Raw genomic sequence first — 16,886 nt, forward strand, 5'->3', positions numbered from 1 at the left:
GGTCCAGGGCGTTTAATATATATCATCCCTGAATTTTTCTTGCTACCAGCTTAAAAAGCCTGCATTTCAAGTCATTATTTCGATGGTTTCTAGTGATACTTTCACTTTGAGGTAAAAAAGAATAAAGAAGAAAAGCTTGTCATACTAGTGGCAGAACTCTGGGACCCTGACTGTCTCAGCTGAACTGAGGGTCTCTATGCTTCTTACCATTTGAGTTCATCTTCACCATGTTCTCTTTCAGCTCTCATGCCCAACTTTCTCATTCTTTCTAGATCCCTCTTAAAATACTTGATATGCTTCAAAGCCTGGTATTTTTGACAGCATCTCTCTTCCTGTCTCCTACAAATAAATTTAAAAATTACAATTGTATTTTAAACCTTTTACATTCTAATTGATAGTTATTTAGGAAGATATCAAGAAAGGTAGAAAATAATGAATGGAAAGATCATATGTTCAGTTTTTGTACAGTAGTAACTTTTGCAGTGCTCTGTGTATACTTATATTTCTACAAACTTATTAAAAGTATTTATGTTTTACATCAACTCTAGGAGGAAAGTATGGAAACAAACTTCAGAATCAAAACATTAGAAAATGAATTTCAATTTCTACTTTCTATACAGTATCCACTGCTTAAAGGCAAACAGTAATGATGCACAGTGACTTAGGGTAAAATGTTATTTGAAATACAACATAGAAGAGGTGTAGATGGCCTGTGTGGAAACTTTTACCCAGAGATTGGGCTAATGTATGCAGTCCTACAAAGAGCACTACCATGTTATAAGAAAAATACAAACATCTGCTTTTCTTTAATAATAATTATTGAAAATAATAATTTTCAATAAATGACTTATACTCAAATGCTGTTCAAACACAATATGCTTGTGAGGCTTTTCGGAGCATGGATAAATAGCTGCAAGTAGTATGTTTCCATCTGACTTGTTCTTCCATACTGCAGGATGCTGGAACAACTTAATTCTTTACTCAGTCACAATAGCAGCTCAGGGAAGAAAACAAGGAACAAGGCTCCAGATGAGGAATGCTTTTGAGATAAAAAGTAAAAATATACAGATAAAGATAAAAATGGAAAGAAGAAGGAAGAGAGAAGGGAAAGAAGACAGTATCTATAACACTCCTCAGAACAGTAATGTAGGGAAGGATCTCAGGTCTGCTGCTTGATGAGACAGAAGAACTTGCAAAAGTATCACAGATGATGCTTCTGGATGAAAGAAAACAGTTGTCAGACTTTGGCTGGCCAACAAAGTACAAATGTCACTGATCCAGGAAAAGGCTGTTCTTACATTCACTCCTTGAGAGAGGACTTTGCAACTGTTACTATGAGAAGAGTCCAAGTAATTGAAGTCCACTACACAGAAGAACAACATAGTGATTGCTGAACTGAAAATGTAACACAATCTTATGGATTGCATGTGGACTGAATTTATTATTCACTCCTTATGAAAAGATTATGACATCCAGAATAAGTATATCCACAGTAGTAGTTCAGAAGTGTCCCAAAACACTACTGTAAATATTTAACCTGTAGCACAATTTCTGTATTCGGGCAGTCATAAAAGTTTCTGGACCATCTCTGTTATTGTTCTTTTAATGTCACTCCTTATAAACCACTAGATGCATCATTAAAGGCCAAAAGGCAAATCCTAAGTCTAGTCAGAAGCAAGGTGTGTAGTGTTTTAAGGGTCACAGAAAACACTCTGTTCTTACCTCTCAAGGCTCTCTAGGGTGTCATGTAAACAAGAAGCTGCTTCTTCACATACTGCTGTGAACTTTTGCCTCATATCAGCACACAAATTAGATTTGCTTTTAATAAAAGAACTGATATGGCAGCTGCAAGTAAAACAACACAGAAAACTGGAATTAAGCATCTTCTGGTAACCATCCTGCAGAAACCATCTGTGTTGCTCAGAACACACAGTGACATGAACCCAACTACCTCAGCTCTCAGATGCCTAAATTTTGAGATCTCCTTATTCACAGTAAAAATTCAAATTTAATAAGTTAGAGGGTTTTTAAAATTCATTAAATGTATGAAATAACTGCCTTCAAATATTCACCTGTATCTCAAAATCCATTTCCTTGTGACTATATGCATAATCTGTTTATGTTCATCATTGAGAACTAACAAGGGTCTGAGATTTACTGGTTAAAATGTTTACTAAAATGATTTTTCATCTTGAATTCTTAAATATTCATGGAAAGCAAATGTAAAGTTACACATTCATTTGTGAAACTCATAATATACATTGCATTGGTTCCTCAAAAATCACCTGAAGTCAGGGAGCAGGAACAATGAATCTGTATAAATACATATTGCTAATTGCAAGTAATACCAGACACTGAACAGGCCAGCTTCTTTGATAATGAATGTTCGTTACTTCACAAAGTTTTATCTAACATGCAACTGTGAAAGTTTTAAGTGCAGCAAGGCTGCAGAAAATATAATATTCTATACAGTTTGCCTACCCATCAACTTTTTTCATCTGCTTTGGACTCTCTTGCTCTTTAGTGGTAGCTGTAGTTGTTCTGTCTTTCCGTTCAGTGACAGTGAGTGAACTGCAAGGGAAAAAAAAAATAAATTCTGCACACTACACTGTGCAGGCAAAGACTTCACAAACTGGGGATAGCCAGTTTCATAGCTATGACATCAGGCAGCTTTTCTTGCCTTGAAAGTAGACATTTTTATTTAGCTTTCATCTGTTAAAAAGAAGACATTAAAAAGGAGGAATAATTTTAAGGTAAACACAGAAATCCAAGCATATAACTCCCAGTTATAACAACAGGAAACCCAAGGGAAAATTCTTTTGTGCTGTATTGAAATATGCTGCAAGGTTTCCCCGGCCTGCCCTGGTCTCACTGCAATAAAATGCTCTAAGCATTTGCATGCTAAATGCTTTCCACACATAAAGATGAGTTTATCAGTACACAAGGTACTTCAGACACACATTCCTATCCTCATCCCTACCGTCTGGGCTTCTGCTCTCCTGATGCTATGCTCTCTTGCTCCTTAATGACTGCCATGTTTACTCTGTCATCCTTCTGAGCCATTGATAACAAACTGTAAGACAAGATAAGGTTTAAAATAGTCTACAATATTCTTTCCCCAGAATGTGAAACATCCTACAGGTGCTGAGGAAACATTCTTTATATAACAGACTTATTGAAGCTATACACGTACAAAATTTATTATTAATATTTTCCTTGACCTCAACCCAAGGGAAAAAATGTTTCTGCAAAGTCTAATTATAAGAATGGTTTGTTGTGTTAAGTCTGTTGCTGTGGAAACTACCTCAGAACCAAGTAATGTCTATTTACCTGAGGTGACATGAAGAAATGCTAGGAATGGAATCAAATTGGAGAAATAGTTGGGACATTATTTGTTACTTCTCTGACAGAGGGTCAGTTGTAGTAAGATCCTTCTTGCTTTGGCAGTTCTAGTGAAATCTCCAAAGGTAGATGATGGAAGATAGAAGAACTTGATCAGCCCCATTATTTATTTCTTAGACATTCAGTATAGTGATATTAAGAGTCTAATAAAGCTGGCAGACAGATCTCTTCTGTGAGGAGTTGTCTCCTTCTACCTGTAGATGAATGCTGATAATTCTGGATTAAAAAAAAAACTTCCTGGGGAAGCAGGTTCAGATCCTAGACTACTTTCAGTCAATAATTATTTGACTGTTCATTCTGAAAAATAATTCCTAATACTACATAGATGAATGTCTGAAAGAAGAATGACAGTAATTTTTAGCATCAAAAAGACTCAGGACTACAAAGTCAGTTGCAGTCGACGGCCTCTGACAAATCCTTCTGACTTCTCTCAGTCTTAGGTGTTTTCAGAATGCAGAAGCTTCCACACAGCCAGAATTCCCTTATTTCTTGTCAATAGCAGAAAAATCCTAGGGTAATTTATTTGTGTGACAGTACATGACACATTTCACCCAGGAAGTGGGTTGTATGAGCAAGCCTCCTCCTTTTAAGGTATGCATCTTACCACATCTTATGCCCTCATGCCAGAAGTGTTACATTCTCTTGGTCTTTACACACTGTTATGCTTGTTCTCTCATTCTTTTAATATGTTGGTTGTAAGCTACAATCAAAGATAACACTCTTGAAACAGTTCAAAATATGTCTTCTCTAGCACACAAGCAATGTTGCTGGTCATGATTCTTGGAGGAAAAATAAAACTTCTTAAAGAAGGTGAAGGTCTTTCAACTCAGAAATGTGTGGCTCAGCACCTCTGATGATGTGCATTGGCAGAACTCCTCTGATTTCAGTGGAATCATGCCAGATTGTATCAACTGAGGTTAATTTACGCGGCCCTCCATTTTCGATACAAGAATTCTGAATAAAATTCCTCTGCACTAACTGCTTTCTCTAGGAAAGATTTCTCCAACTTGGAAATAATCAGGAAACACAGTCAATGCAAGTTTAGCTGGAAGTGTTATAGAGAGGCTATTGAAAAATGCAGTGTAGAAACAGACACAATTCTACAGGAATTAGACTGAATATCTTTCCACAAAGCTGCTGGAGCATAAGAGCTCTTCTTTTTGCCAGGATCAAGATTCATAGGGTATTTTCTAGAAAATAAATATTGCTTGCACATCAGTAATATGGGCTATTCTGCCACTCATAACAAAAAACACCAGTGTCATCTGAATTCACTGAATGTTGAAGTCAGCTGTTCTGAAAAAAAATGCCTAAGTACTGTCCAAGTAAGTTACTTCTCCTAGTCATTCAGAAGCCCATCAGGTAACATACCATTGCAGTTCAGTCTTCTTAACCGCATCTTCCTCTTTATAGAAATCTTTTGACACCTCTTCATGTGTTATCTGGATTAACTTCTGCAGGGCTGATAAAAAAAAAAATCTGTAAAAACATGCCAGCTCAATAGTGAATTCCTCCTTTTCTTCCAGAAACAATGCCACATACACTGCCCTGGCCTGAATGAGACATCTTAGAGAGACCTGTTACTTACTACTTCAAAAAAAAAAAAAAAAAAAAAAAAAAACCCCAAAACCCAAACTGGTTTAACACCAACAACCTCTCTGTGTCTCATTATTATTATCTACTAAAACTCGAAAAATGTCATCAAGAAGTCCTTCATTGGCTACACTTTCCAGATTATCATTTTTTTTCTTTGAGCTGATCTCTCTCACTAATACTCTCTTTACACTCTTTTTGCCTTCCACTGTGATGTGAACACTTATATTGTCCTCTCCCTTGAATAATTGGAAAGCCAATCTAACTCATTGCTTTGCTTCAAATATCAGATCTTTGCTTTCTTCCCTACTGCTGTTAGATTCCTGCTTTGACATCCAACCTGTGTAGAGAAAATGAGATGGTTAACATCATGCCATCCTCTGTGCATTATTGCCTCCAATCACTCACACACTAAAACTACTGCCACAGTTGCTGTGAAAAATTCTCATGTTAACTGCCTAATGCTAAGCCACCCTCTTAGGTGGTAAATATTGTTAATATAATATATTATATTATAATATCAATAGAAATGGAGAAACATTTTGTGGGCTTAGAACCTGTTCCGATTTTCCATATGGGAAGAATGGGGAAATGAATACTCTTCAAGATATTTTTGAAATACTGACCTCCATAGCTGGGAATTAATCAGACATTAATTAGAAAAGAGAGAAAAACTCAGCAAAGACAACTGTAGTAATTTCACTTGACTGCAATCTGCAGCAATTGGGCTTGTGCTCCTCAGCTCTGCCACTGACAACCTGTATGAACCTGGAAAAGCTCCGTCATTTCTATGCCTTAGTTCATCACCTGTGAAACAGGGCGAAAACATACATCTACCTATTCTGCAGGGATCCAACAACGACCAATCCATTGATAAGACATTAATCAAATCCAAAGAAAAGCCTCAAATTTATTATAAATATCCTTCTACAAACATGTATAACTTTTTAAAAAAGTATGGTTTTTACTGGGAATTACAAAACTCAATTGCTGTCTGAAAAGCTTTAGAGATAAATATGGTTAGTGTTTAATTCCTCAAATACAGACCCCACATTTTACCTCGCAATGTGAGGAAAATGTTTGTCACTTGATCTGATTTTCATACACATATACTTCAATATGCTTTAAACCACGAAAAATTAGGCTTACATTTAGTACTGTGTTGTTCAGAACAGAGATCATACAGTCTATATCTATACAAAAAGAGAATTTTAGAAGGTAAAGGAAGCCAACTTAGAACACTAATCTGCATTTCTGAAATTTTTGACTGATTAGACAAATGAGACAACCTCAGCAGTCACTTGTTGCTATACCAAGCTGCAAGGACTGCAACTGCCACATTTATCTTTGTGATCACAATGCTGCATTCAAAACTTTTGAACTAATATGGTCTCACAAACAGACTGAATGTTCACCTACACCTGTAAACAAATTGTCTGAAATCATAGCTTTGAATTCTCCACTGCTCCCATTCATCTCATAGGAAGGCTATCCAGCTAAGCCAGTGCCATGGATAGATGCAGATGTGTAGGCAGTATATGGCAGCAGCACGGAACTTCCCCTTACAACATCCATCCAGTTTTTGGAAGTCTGAACCTAAAGGACTTCCAGACTCAGAGAATGTATCTATTCCTTTAAATTTAAGAGCAATTAATTGTTTCTTCTCCTCTTCATTTAGTTGTCTCTGAACTTGTACATAATTTAAGCAATCTTGTATCTTATCTTGCAGCAATGAGTTCCTAAGTTTACTCATGCATTGCACGAGAACACTTATTGTTGTTTTAAATTTTCTGCCAGATTATTTAATTTAGTGTCCCCTATTCAACAGAACCAGTGAATGACAGTTCTCTAATCACTTTCTCCATGCATGTTACAGAGCTCTACCATTACTCTATGTTCAGCCATTTCTTTTCCACTCTGAAGAGCCCTGGTCTATTTAATAATTCCTCTCCTCTATTTCTATCTCTGGCTGTGTGCGTCAATTTTATCTTGACCTTTTCTACTTCTAAATACAACCTGTTTGAATTCCAAGGACCAGAATAAAAGAAGCACATATCATACATTTGCACTTTCGTGTAAGAGTCTTTTCTGCTTTGCTTCCCACTTACTTCCTTATCATTCTTTGGTTCTTTTTGCCTTTTTGATTACTGAGCATTCATACAACTATCCCAAACAATTCCAAGACCTCCTTCCTGATTGGTAGTTTAAAGACTAATAATGCATGATGTCAGCTTAATAATGATAATATAAACCTCAATTTAAAAGAAAATTTGGCAGTACTAAACGCTAATGTGCCTATCTGTTCCAACTTGACTTAGGAGGAAGGGGAAAGAATTAAGATTACCTGGCTTTGTACTGAAATGCAAAACAGAGCTGTCAGACAAACTCTTCTGTCAGCTCTGTCATGGGCAGGTAATCACCTATGGATGAGCAGGAAGAACACAGAGTAACAAACTCTGAAATTAAACAGGTATGTATTTCTGTTGTCCTTGTTGAAATTTGCTGGATCAGTTAGTTAGGGCAGAGAACAGCTTGACTTTTTTCATCTCCTGTAGGGCATTACTGATGTGGAAAACAGTCTGATCATACAACACTGTACCTGAATATTAATTAAAACTCTTACTTGATATTCACATGGAATTACATTGTCTTTAAATCAATCTGCTAACAGGGAGGATGGCATCGAGAGATTTATATAAAGTTCTATAAGCTTGAGGAGTACACATTCCTACATTCAGCAGTGTCTTCAATCAGTTCTTCCTAGCAACACTGAAAGCAAATCCATTTGTTATTGGCAGTCAAGAAAAGCAACTTACAGGGGCAAAGAGCTTCTTCTTCTTCTTTAGTTTGTGCTGACTCACTTGTAACATCAGATGAAGCTATATTCATGTTGACATTGTCTTCAGAGCAGAAGACAAGGGAAGGTGTGCTGCCATGAGGAGTTTGAGTATGGGGAGATGACTGACTACTAAGCTGAGAGATGCCTAGAGCAGATACTGTCTTGTTTATCTTCCTGCTAAGCGGACTGTGTCGTGCTTTCTGGATAAATTTCTGTGCATAGAAGAAAGAAAGAAAATAAAGGAGAGGATTTCTATAGCAAAATTGACAGTATAGAATCACATTCCCAAAACTAATTCCAGTATAGGGTCCTTCTGGCCTTCCTGTAACCTCATAGATTTTTCTTCAGTGACCTTAACAAGGTAGTTGACTACTTGGGTAAGACCTCCTTCATTTTGGGATCTTTCTTGAATATTCCTCTGCTGTAGCATTAACGCCAACAGATTATGCTATTTTTTAAATACATAACACTGCAGCTGCAGAGGGCTAGTAATAAAGCAGCCTTTTCATATCCAGAGAGGTAAAAGTCAAAGCAGTTTGATAAATGTTCAGGGCTCTTCCTCCACCCCCCAACCCGTTCCCCATAACCTAGCAAATGAATTTCCTGTGTCAGGAATGTAAAACTTCAGTAGGCTGAATTCTGCAGGGTTGATAATCAGAACAGTACATATCATAAAACAACTGCCCCTGGAGGAACCCAATGTTTCCACTGGAAGTTTCAAATCAAATATGAAAAGCAGTGTTCAAGTAATATTAAAGTAAATGACAACAGAAAGGAAATTGTCATCAATTCAAGCAAGAAGAAAAATAAAACCCACAGCAATGTGAATGCTAAAAGACACAAAAAGACTGACATGCACTTTAGATTCCTCTGCTCGTATTCATTTGGACCCGACTTTAGAGAACTGGTAAGACTAAACGGAAAAATAGGAAAGCCTCCTACTTAGAAACAACTCTGTTACTTGTGTGACTCATTGGCTTTCCTTCTCTGCTTACTATCAACAGGAAGAATATTTGCATAAAAACACCATCTTTGTCTTTCAGAAGTTTGACAACTCTTGCTGCTTATTCCCCAACAGAAATCATAAGCTTCTATTAAATCATTTTAATTATTATGTCAAGAGAGTACAAGCTGCAGGTGCTTCACGAATAACAAGAGCAAATAGCCTGCATGTAACAACAGCTCATATTTCAAAGAGAATCTCACTTGGGGATTTGAAAGCACTTCACAAAACTCAGTTATTAAGCCTTTTAGGGGGCAAAGCAAGGAACCAAAAGCTTAAGCAAACTGCTGAAGATCAAAATGTAGATGTGGTACAGAGTGAGGAATACTGGAAACCATTGATATTCCTTTGCCTAGCTCTCCTAGTTATACTCGTAAAAATCACTCACTTTCCTTTTATTTTCATCCAGTCACTTCAACAGTTTCAAAAACAAACAAACAAAAAACCCCCAAACTCCACAGAAAACACTTGCTGTGTTTTCAGAAAGATGAACAGTTATCAAAGCATTACAGATCATGGTCTACAGTTTAGTTTGATGTTCTCTTCATCAGGTTAACTTCCTCTCAGCTAATGGCATAGTTTTTACAACTTTCATCTGAATTGTTCATTTTCTCGTTTTCTTGGCTTTGCTTTGAGTACGGCAAGTGAATCCTGCTTTCTTTAAAGGCCTCAACATCTGCATTTCATTTCCCAATTTAGTTTTAAATTATTTATTAAAAGGCAACCAAACAGGTCATCACTAGAACTTATCAGGAAGAGTTCTCAAGAGCAAACCAGGATACCAGTCTAAAATCCTCATTAGACTCAAAAAGGCCTACTAGAGTAAGCACTGCTTCATGACACCGGGTCAGAGTCAGGTCTCTAACTCATAAGAAAAAAAAAGAAGGGAAGAAAATGCAAGCAAGAGGTTAGATGCAGTTTAGCAGAATATTTAATTCTTTCCACATCAGCACTTATCACTAAGGCCAAGCCACACCTCCCATGGTCTGAACAGATGCATACTGCTCTTCCAGTTACCTATCAAACTGGGTTTTCTTTTTTTTTTTTCTTCCCCAAAACATAAATAAGTATTCTGTAGTCACAAGATCCAGAGCACAAAATTTTGTATCAGGGAGTTCCATTATGCATCAAAACGAAGAAAAACAAATGCTTGAAAAGTCGGATGAGGTCCCAAAGAAGATATTAATAATGAAGTTACCTTTGTGTCTGTAATAAAGAGCTCCCACATATACGTTGTTAACTTCTCCTCTTCGATTTCTTCTAATGTTTTTTTAGTGCCCCCAGGGTCCCTAAGTGGAAAACAACTTAATTAGTTTTCCATTTCCAGAGTCTTGCTTTTATTATAAGTTCTTTTAAGAAATGCAATAAACAGAGGATAAATGGTGGCTGATCTCTACTGTGACATGTATCTTGACTTATGAGGAAAGGAAAGGTAATGCAAGCAGCATAAGCCACGAGTAAGCTATAGTCACAACTGAAGAATTAAGAAAACACATTTATACTACAAACTATAATGTATGCATTAGGCCAGATTATGCTCTCAACTTCCTCTGTGCAAATCCGGAAGAATTTTGTCCAACATGGCAAGTTTTCACAGACAGAAATGACGGTAGGTTTAATTTCTCAGAAGTGACACTGCTAGCAGTAGCAGACCTTAAAAATGCTTCACACTTTACACTCTAAAACGTTTTTTTGCATTTGCTTACACCCTTACCAAGCCTTAACATTGGGGCCAAATCTTCCAACTTTGATGTCTGCATCAAGCTGTTTTTCTGTTATTTATGATTGTTATTCTCTCTTTCAAGCAAATTTCAATTTCAATTTAATTTCAAATAGTTAATATTTTAAAGAATATCAGAAAATACTCTCTCAAAACTTAAATGCTTTAGTGCTATACAAAAAAACAGCATGATTTATGAGGAGGATATCTTAGTGTTTAAGATGCTCCTTTTGCTGCTGTACAAAATTTCTCTCAGATTTAACCAGATAAAAAGCCATTAGCATGGACATATTCAGAGCTACGTTAGAATAGCAGTCAAATCTGCTGGAAATTTTGTCTTCAATAACCATGCTGTAAACAGAGGTTTCAGGGACCAGACTGCTCCTGGTAATTGCATCTTCAAGCACACACATCAAAACCGAGAGCTGAGAGACTGCTATCTTCTATATTCTCAGCATCTGATGATACCCAGGAAGTGAGAACGAGATGAAAACAGCTTGGTTTGAATGTGGAATAGTGAAGAATTTGTGCATAAAGTACATAAACTAGCGAATGATGAGCAGGATAGGAGCAAAAGAAACCTGAGTCAGGTAAGAGTGAAGGAGATGGTAGGTGAACAGAACAAGAAGTGCATTGTGTATGTGCGTGTATGAACTTATCTCTGAATTTAAATGTAGTAATCAGGAGGTGAGGAGAGAATGTAAGAGATAGGGTGGTAGACTGTAGTAGACATAAATGAAGAATCAGAGCACAGTGGGTGAGGAGAGAGAGGGACAGAGACAAGTGGTGGTTACAGGCAGCAACAGAGACCAGAAGGAAGTATACCACATGAGACCGCTCTACTTTAGAATCTGGAAACGAATCCAGAGTCCCATGCATTTATACTCCTCTGTTGGCAGCCAGGATCTGGAGACTTGCTGGAAAATTGTTTCTCTTATCCCACTCTATTGCTTGGTCCTCATATGTAAAGGGGCGAAAATCTTATCCACAATACATACGGGACTGATTCTATTTCGTAGTTCACTAGGCTAACTCTGTATACGAGTACTAGGCCACTCTGTCGTACACAGGCACAGTTTGTCTTTATTAATGAAATGACTGAGAATATAAGGAGAAAACAGCTTTGAAGAGTTTTACTCTGCAAATCAGAGAATAAACTGCTGTGTTTTACCAGACATGAATTTAAATACATTTTATGTAAACTTCATTATACTTATTGACTAAAAATGTTCAGAAATTAAATAAATATTTACTTCTAACAATATAAAAGTTCAGAAGCAGTGCATCTTTTACAAGTACCCATCACTGTCGTACATAATTGATAGAATAAAACCAGCTAGTACACATCACTTTATAGTTGGCTTTGTTCTGTTATTATAATCTCTCCAAAATTCATGTTTATTTCCCTGGGATAGCCCTCTAAGGAAGGCTGCAGAAATATACTTATATTACTACATGTATTTAATGCACATAATTATTAACCAAAGGGGGGGGGGGGAACACAACTAAATTTGGCTGGGAAAGCTCATTTTCTGCTAGTTCTGCAACTTGTAATAATTGAGGGCCATGCTGTGCTACTGATTTGAGTGTACAACTCCCTGCTGACTGCATGGGGGCAAAGTCAATGCACAACTTGTTCATGCTGCGTGGCTCAGAATTAAAAACATTTCACTCAAACAGCTGTTATCTGAAGAAGAGAACCAACAACGTATTAAGAACAAAAAAACTCCAAACCCTTCAATCCTTCAAAGATTATCCTGCATTGCAAACATACGTTGGATTCCAGCAGGTTAATATGGAATGCATAGAATTGCTGGATTCGAGAGTCAAAGCTTCCAAAAGCCAGTGTATGGCACATAGCTGTCGGAAGAGATGTTCACTGCAAAGAAGAGGATAAAAAAAAAAAAAAAAAAAAAAAAAAAAGAGTGTTTTACTACAAAGTCAGGGAAACATAAGCAAACTGGCATCCTTTTGGCCAGAGCCAGCCGTGGTTTTCAATCTGGTGTGCCACCCTATTAACAGAGAGATGAGAAATGGCTGTTCACTGCACAAATTAGCCATACAACCTGCCAATCACATTTCCCAGTACCTGCGACAGACTGCACAATGCCATAACTATTCCCATTGCCAGGACCAGATGAGAAGGAGTTAGAGATCTGACCCCACACATGTACAACCTGCCCTGAGCTAGCTGCTCTTCTTGCTGCTGTTGCTCCCTGCAGACTGCAGGGAAGGGGAGGGAGTAGTTTCAAAACAACAGCTCAGCACCTGCAGGAACTCAGTTGAATTGTTTTCATTAAAACATACAAGCAGAGAATATTGCTGACAAACAGGAAATAAATGCCTGTTAATGATAATCTTAGACATAAGTTTGAAAATATATGAGGAGGTTACACAGGATAATGCTGTCTTTTGATGGGGAAAGGTAAAATTCTGTTCTCCTGTTTTGTGACAGGAACATCTAGAGGTGAAGAAGAGAGACTTGGAGGGGAAACAGACCAACATGCAGGTCAATACCTCATCGCACAGCTGGTGTGGTCACCACTGGTGTAGATTTGGCTTTTATGACAACAGGACTGCTTTGAGGCTTGAGGACTACTGGGGAGAGATGGGACTCAACTAAGAAAAACCTCATTGACTGAAAAAGGTACCTCTAATAGTAAAAACTAATCCTTAAGTTCTTATTGGTATAAGGTAGACAAAATTGTTCACTGAATTCTAGACACCTCTTAAGGTTCCTGCAATGTTAATATGTAACTCTGAATCCTGAAGGTGTATTTTTGCATGTGAAACTTTTCTAAGAACTTATTTCGGTGAATTCCTCAGTGTTTTCAGTACCTATGAGGGATTCCAGCATTTGACACCTAAGGGTTTGGATTCTTATGGTTTTGGATTCCCAGATACCTTCCCAAAGGCTTTGTGTTGTGAAAAAATAGCATGTGAGTTTAGAATGCCAAGAGCCATTTTACTCTAAACTAAGATTATTGTTTTTATTTTAGCTTATTCCATATGTAGATATAAATACACAAAGACACTTCCGGTGAGGAACAGTTTTAATGAACTTAAACAGAGTGGATACTTTGTATTAATGATTCTAATACAAAATATACAGAATTATACACAATACACTCTCCCTCTCAGGCCTACTTTTCTTTAAACAAGACAAAGTACATTTTGACTTTGACAGCAAAAAACATTTCCTTAAAACGAGCCTAATCTTAAAAGCTATACCACATAAGCAAATTGTATGCAAACGAATCAGCGTTTGGTGCATCAAGTTCTTTCGTGTGTGTGTGTGTGTGTACACACTGGATTTTAAGTCAGTCATTCAGATTCAAACATTTAAAGTTAGAATATAATTGCTGCTATTAGTAAAAACAGATTATTTCACCATCTAAAATTCTCAGGAATCATGTTCATAAGGTTAACAAAGGCTCTTGGTGTATGTATTATGTGTTTCTGCTGCTATGAATTCTGCTTGTGTCCTACTAAGAAGGGTAGGACACAATCTGCCTTTGAACATACCTTTTTGCTCCAGTGGGGTTTGGAATCAAGACACTGGTATAAATAGGAGTGAAAGACCGTAAAGTCATCTTCTTTCTTTTCTTGTTTTTCCATGCCTTCTTCGTGCAGTGGCCTTCTGTCAGAGAGCAACTGTGGGATGAAGACAGAAGTTAGGAAATGAGTATATGAAATGTACTCATGTACAATACAATTGTTTACTGTATTCACATCACCACGCTCCTTCTCTCCTCCTTACCATTAAAAAAAACACTTAGGTGCATTCCTGAATTAAGAAGTACAGAATTTGCCAGCATTTAATATTACAAATTATACACTTATATTTAATTATTTACTATTATTATATTTGTAAATTATAAATGCAATATTATTTATATTTACATATTTATAGCACTTTTAAATTAAACATTTATTTGATAGCAAATTTTGAGGCAGATATGATAAGGTCATCAGTTTGTCTGAAAAAGATTTTGAGATACACTACATTACACTAACTTCCTGTTGGTATGATGCCAATGGCATAAACAAGATAAGATACATGTAACACTAGGGCCATGAAGTAGAAAATATAGGTGCACTGCATCTCTATTACAGAAGGCCAAAGTTTCAAAATTTGCCTCTAAAATTCTGTTCAATTTTTCATGGCTAATGTATTATGTGCACAGAAAACAATAAAGACTAAGATGACAGGCAGATGAAAAAGAGGTTTGTGTGTTGTCCAAACCCATGTAATAGAAAATTGTGCTCTTTACAGGCTGTGGGCAGTGTTTCCTCACTGCTACATGCTTTGTTCGGCCATTTACACCTGTGCAAAGTGTTTATAAAATATGACCTGACAAGCGAGAAAAGGAAATGTTTATAACTACTCGCACCTGGTGTTAGACAATGGAGGTTCAAGCTTAGTAAACACAGTGACACATTGCAGGCTTCATATGTCAACACTACATAGAGTACGTACGTATTTATCACCTAAAACTTCAAACACTACAGCTGACCAGCAAATAAAAACTCTTGGCTATTCACTGTTCAAATGTGAGAAAGAGACTGAATTACAGCAAGATGGAGCTTGTGCTGACCAACAGAAGTTCACAGTTGTTACGTAGTGTAAACTGGTTGAACTAAACAGGCACATAGCAGCATCCCCAACAACAAAACACAGAAACAAGAACACCTTCCACCATTCTTTCTTACCTTTGTGGACTCAGGTCAAGCTTCCATAAAGCACATCTGCCTTAATTTCTGGCTGGACCAAAATAATATGACTGAGACTAAAGCTTCACCCTGTATGTCTACAGAATTACCCAATAATGCTTTTAATCCCAAATTCATTGACTGCATACCCACTGACATTCACATTTTCAACTTATTTTGAGGTACACTGTCTTAGTCTATCCATACCAGTAACAGTCAGTCTTGGAGCTTCTAAAAGTATCAGTGAGTGTTTTAGGATAACATCTCTGACCTCATCCAGATGTGCCTACCAGCACTTAAGAGACTGCTGTTTGGAAGAACTGAGAAGTGATAGAAAGCAGCTCCCTAAATTGCTTAGTGGTTACAAGCCTCTGGACCACACCCTGACTTACTCCTTTGCATCCACACAGGAAAAAGGGCAAGTTCAGCCTCTGCCTAAGCAGTGTATTGTTTCCCCCAGTGACCTATCTGTTCAGGCCACACTTGAGTGTGGAGTTACTCTGATAAAGACTGGAGTTACACCGATAAATGCCTAAGATGTTAAGAGTATGGTGCAGGCCCAGTATGACAAAGATTTGACCAACTCTTATTACAGAACATGACATGGTAACTCCTCAGTGATAAGGTACATCACACCCCTTCGCTGCCAAATACATGAGAATTTCCCTTGATTTCCTGCCTTCAAGGCACGTAAATCTTTAAGTCTCAAGCACTCAAAAATTGTATTAAACCTGAAAACAAAAATTGCTCCTGATAACACTCCTCTCTGATAGAAATGAATTGTCTTCTAGAAGCATAAAGTATATTTCTGAAGGAAGCAACACTTCCTCAACGGCTCTGGAAAAGCACAACTTGCTCCTGCTGGCTTAAAGATATACTTAAAACCTTGTTATTTTTTATTCCAAGGTCCATGTGCATCTGTGAACACATACGTCATAGCACGTGAATGCTCAATGGCCAGAAAGCTTGGGCAAACAGGAAGGAAGAAGGAATCTTATACGACAATCACAAGATCTTAAAGATCTTCGAAAGTAGTCACTTATAAAGACGGTGAGCACAGTATGTGGAACTGAATGAAACCTTTACAACAAGCCTTCTGGTTTATAAAGAACCATTTGTCAGGAAATGTGAGTTCCTCAGGAGCTGTGTTTTTGAAATTTATTCCTCTGTGATTCTGAATCAGTGTCATATCAAAAGCATCAACTTGCAATTTAAAGGCAGTAAAACTGTACGAAACTCTCATGTAACTTTCTAAAGCAAGGAGGGTAAGATTATGGAGTTAGCAGAGACAGAATACAGCTTTTGTCAGAAACACAAGACTTTTTGCATTGTTTGTCAAGAACACAATATGAAAAACAAATAGAAATTCCTAACACCAATGCAGAATGTCAGTGCTTCTCTGCCTTGTCTGAGCAGGGGCAAGTTAAGCAGGCTTTCAAACTGTCAGTTAACCAGCATTGTAAAGAAACCTGTGTGTGGCACAGGAGGAGTTAGTGAAGATGTGGAGAAACAGAAATACTTTCCAATGTTCATCACTGCATCAAAAATCAGTACGATAGTTAAAGATGACAAAAAGAAAAGAACAGCGAGAGGAAAATATGTTAGATGTACGAGTC

General features: G+C 37.2%; 1 protein-coding gene across 1 annotated transcript in view; it reads right to left on the reverse strand.

The window, feature by feature from the left end:
- CCDC60 (coiled-coil domain containing 60) overlaps nt 1-16,886 on the reverse strand; it is a 48,163-nt gene that overhangs the window by 4,300 nt on the left and 26,977 nt on the right. Inside the window, exons 5-11 of the mRNA XM_062590387.1 lie at nt 14,083-14,211; nt 12,332-12,436; nt 10,036-10,126; nt 7,812-8,046; nt 4,774-4,864; nt 1,723-1,845; nt 208-339 (exon numbers count right to left, since the gene is read on the reverse strand). Coding sequence (XP_062446371.1) covers nt 208-339; nt 1,723-1,845; nt 4,774-4,864; nt 7,812-8,046; nt 10,036-10,126; nt 12,332-12,436; nt 14,083-14,211 — 906 coding nt within the window. The remainder of the gene's footprint in view (nt 1-207; nt 340-1,722; nt 1,846-4,773; nt 4,865-7,811; nt 8,047-10,035; nt 10,127-12,331; nt 12,437-14,082; nt 14,212-16,886) is intronic.

The sequence above is a fragment of the Rhea pennata genome, chromosome 17 (assembly GCF_028389875.1).
Source record: "Rhea pennata isolate bPtePen1 chromosome 17, bPtePen1.pri, whole genome shotgun sequence".
NCBI lineage: Eukaryota > Metazoa > Chordata > Aves > Rheiformes > Rheidae > Rhea > Rhea pennata.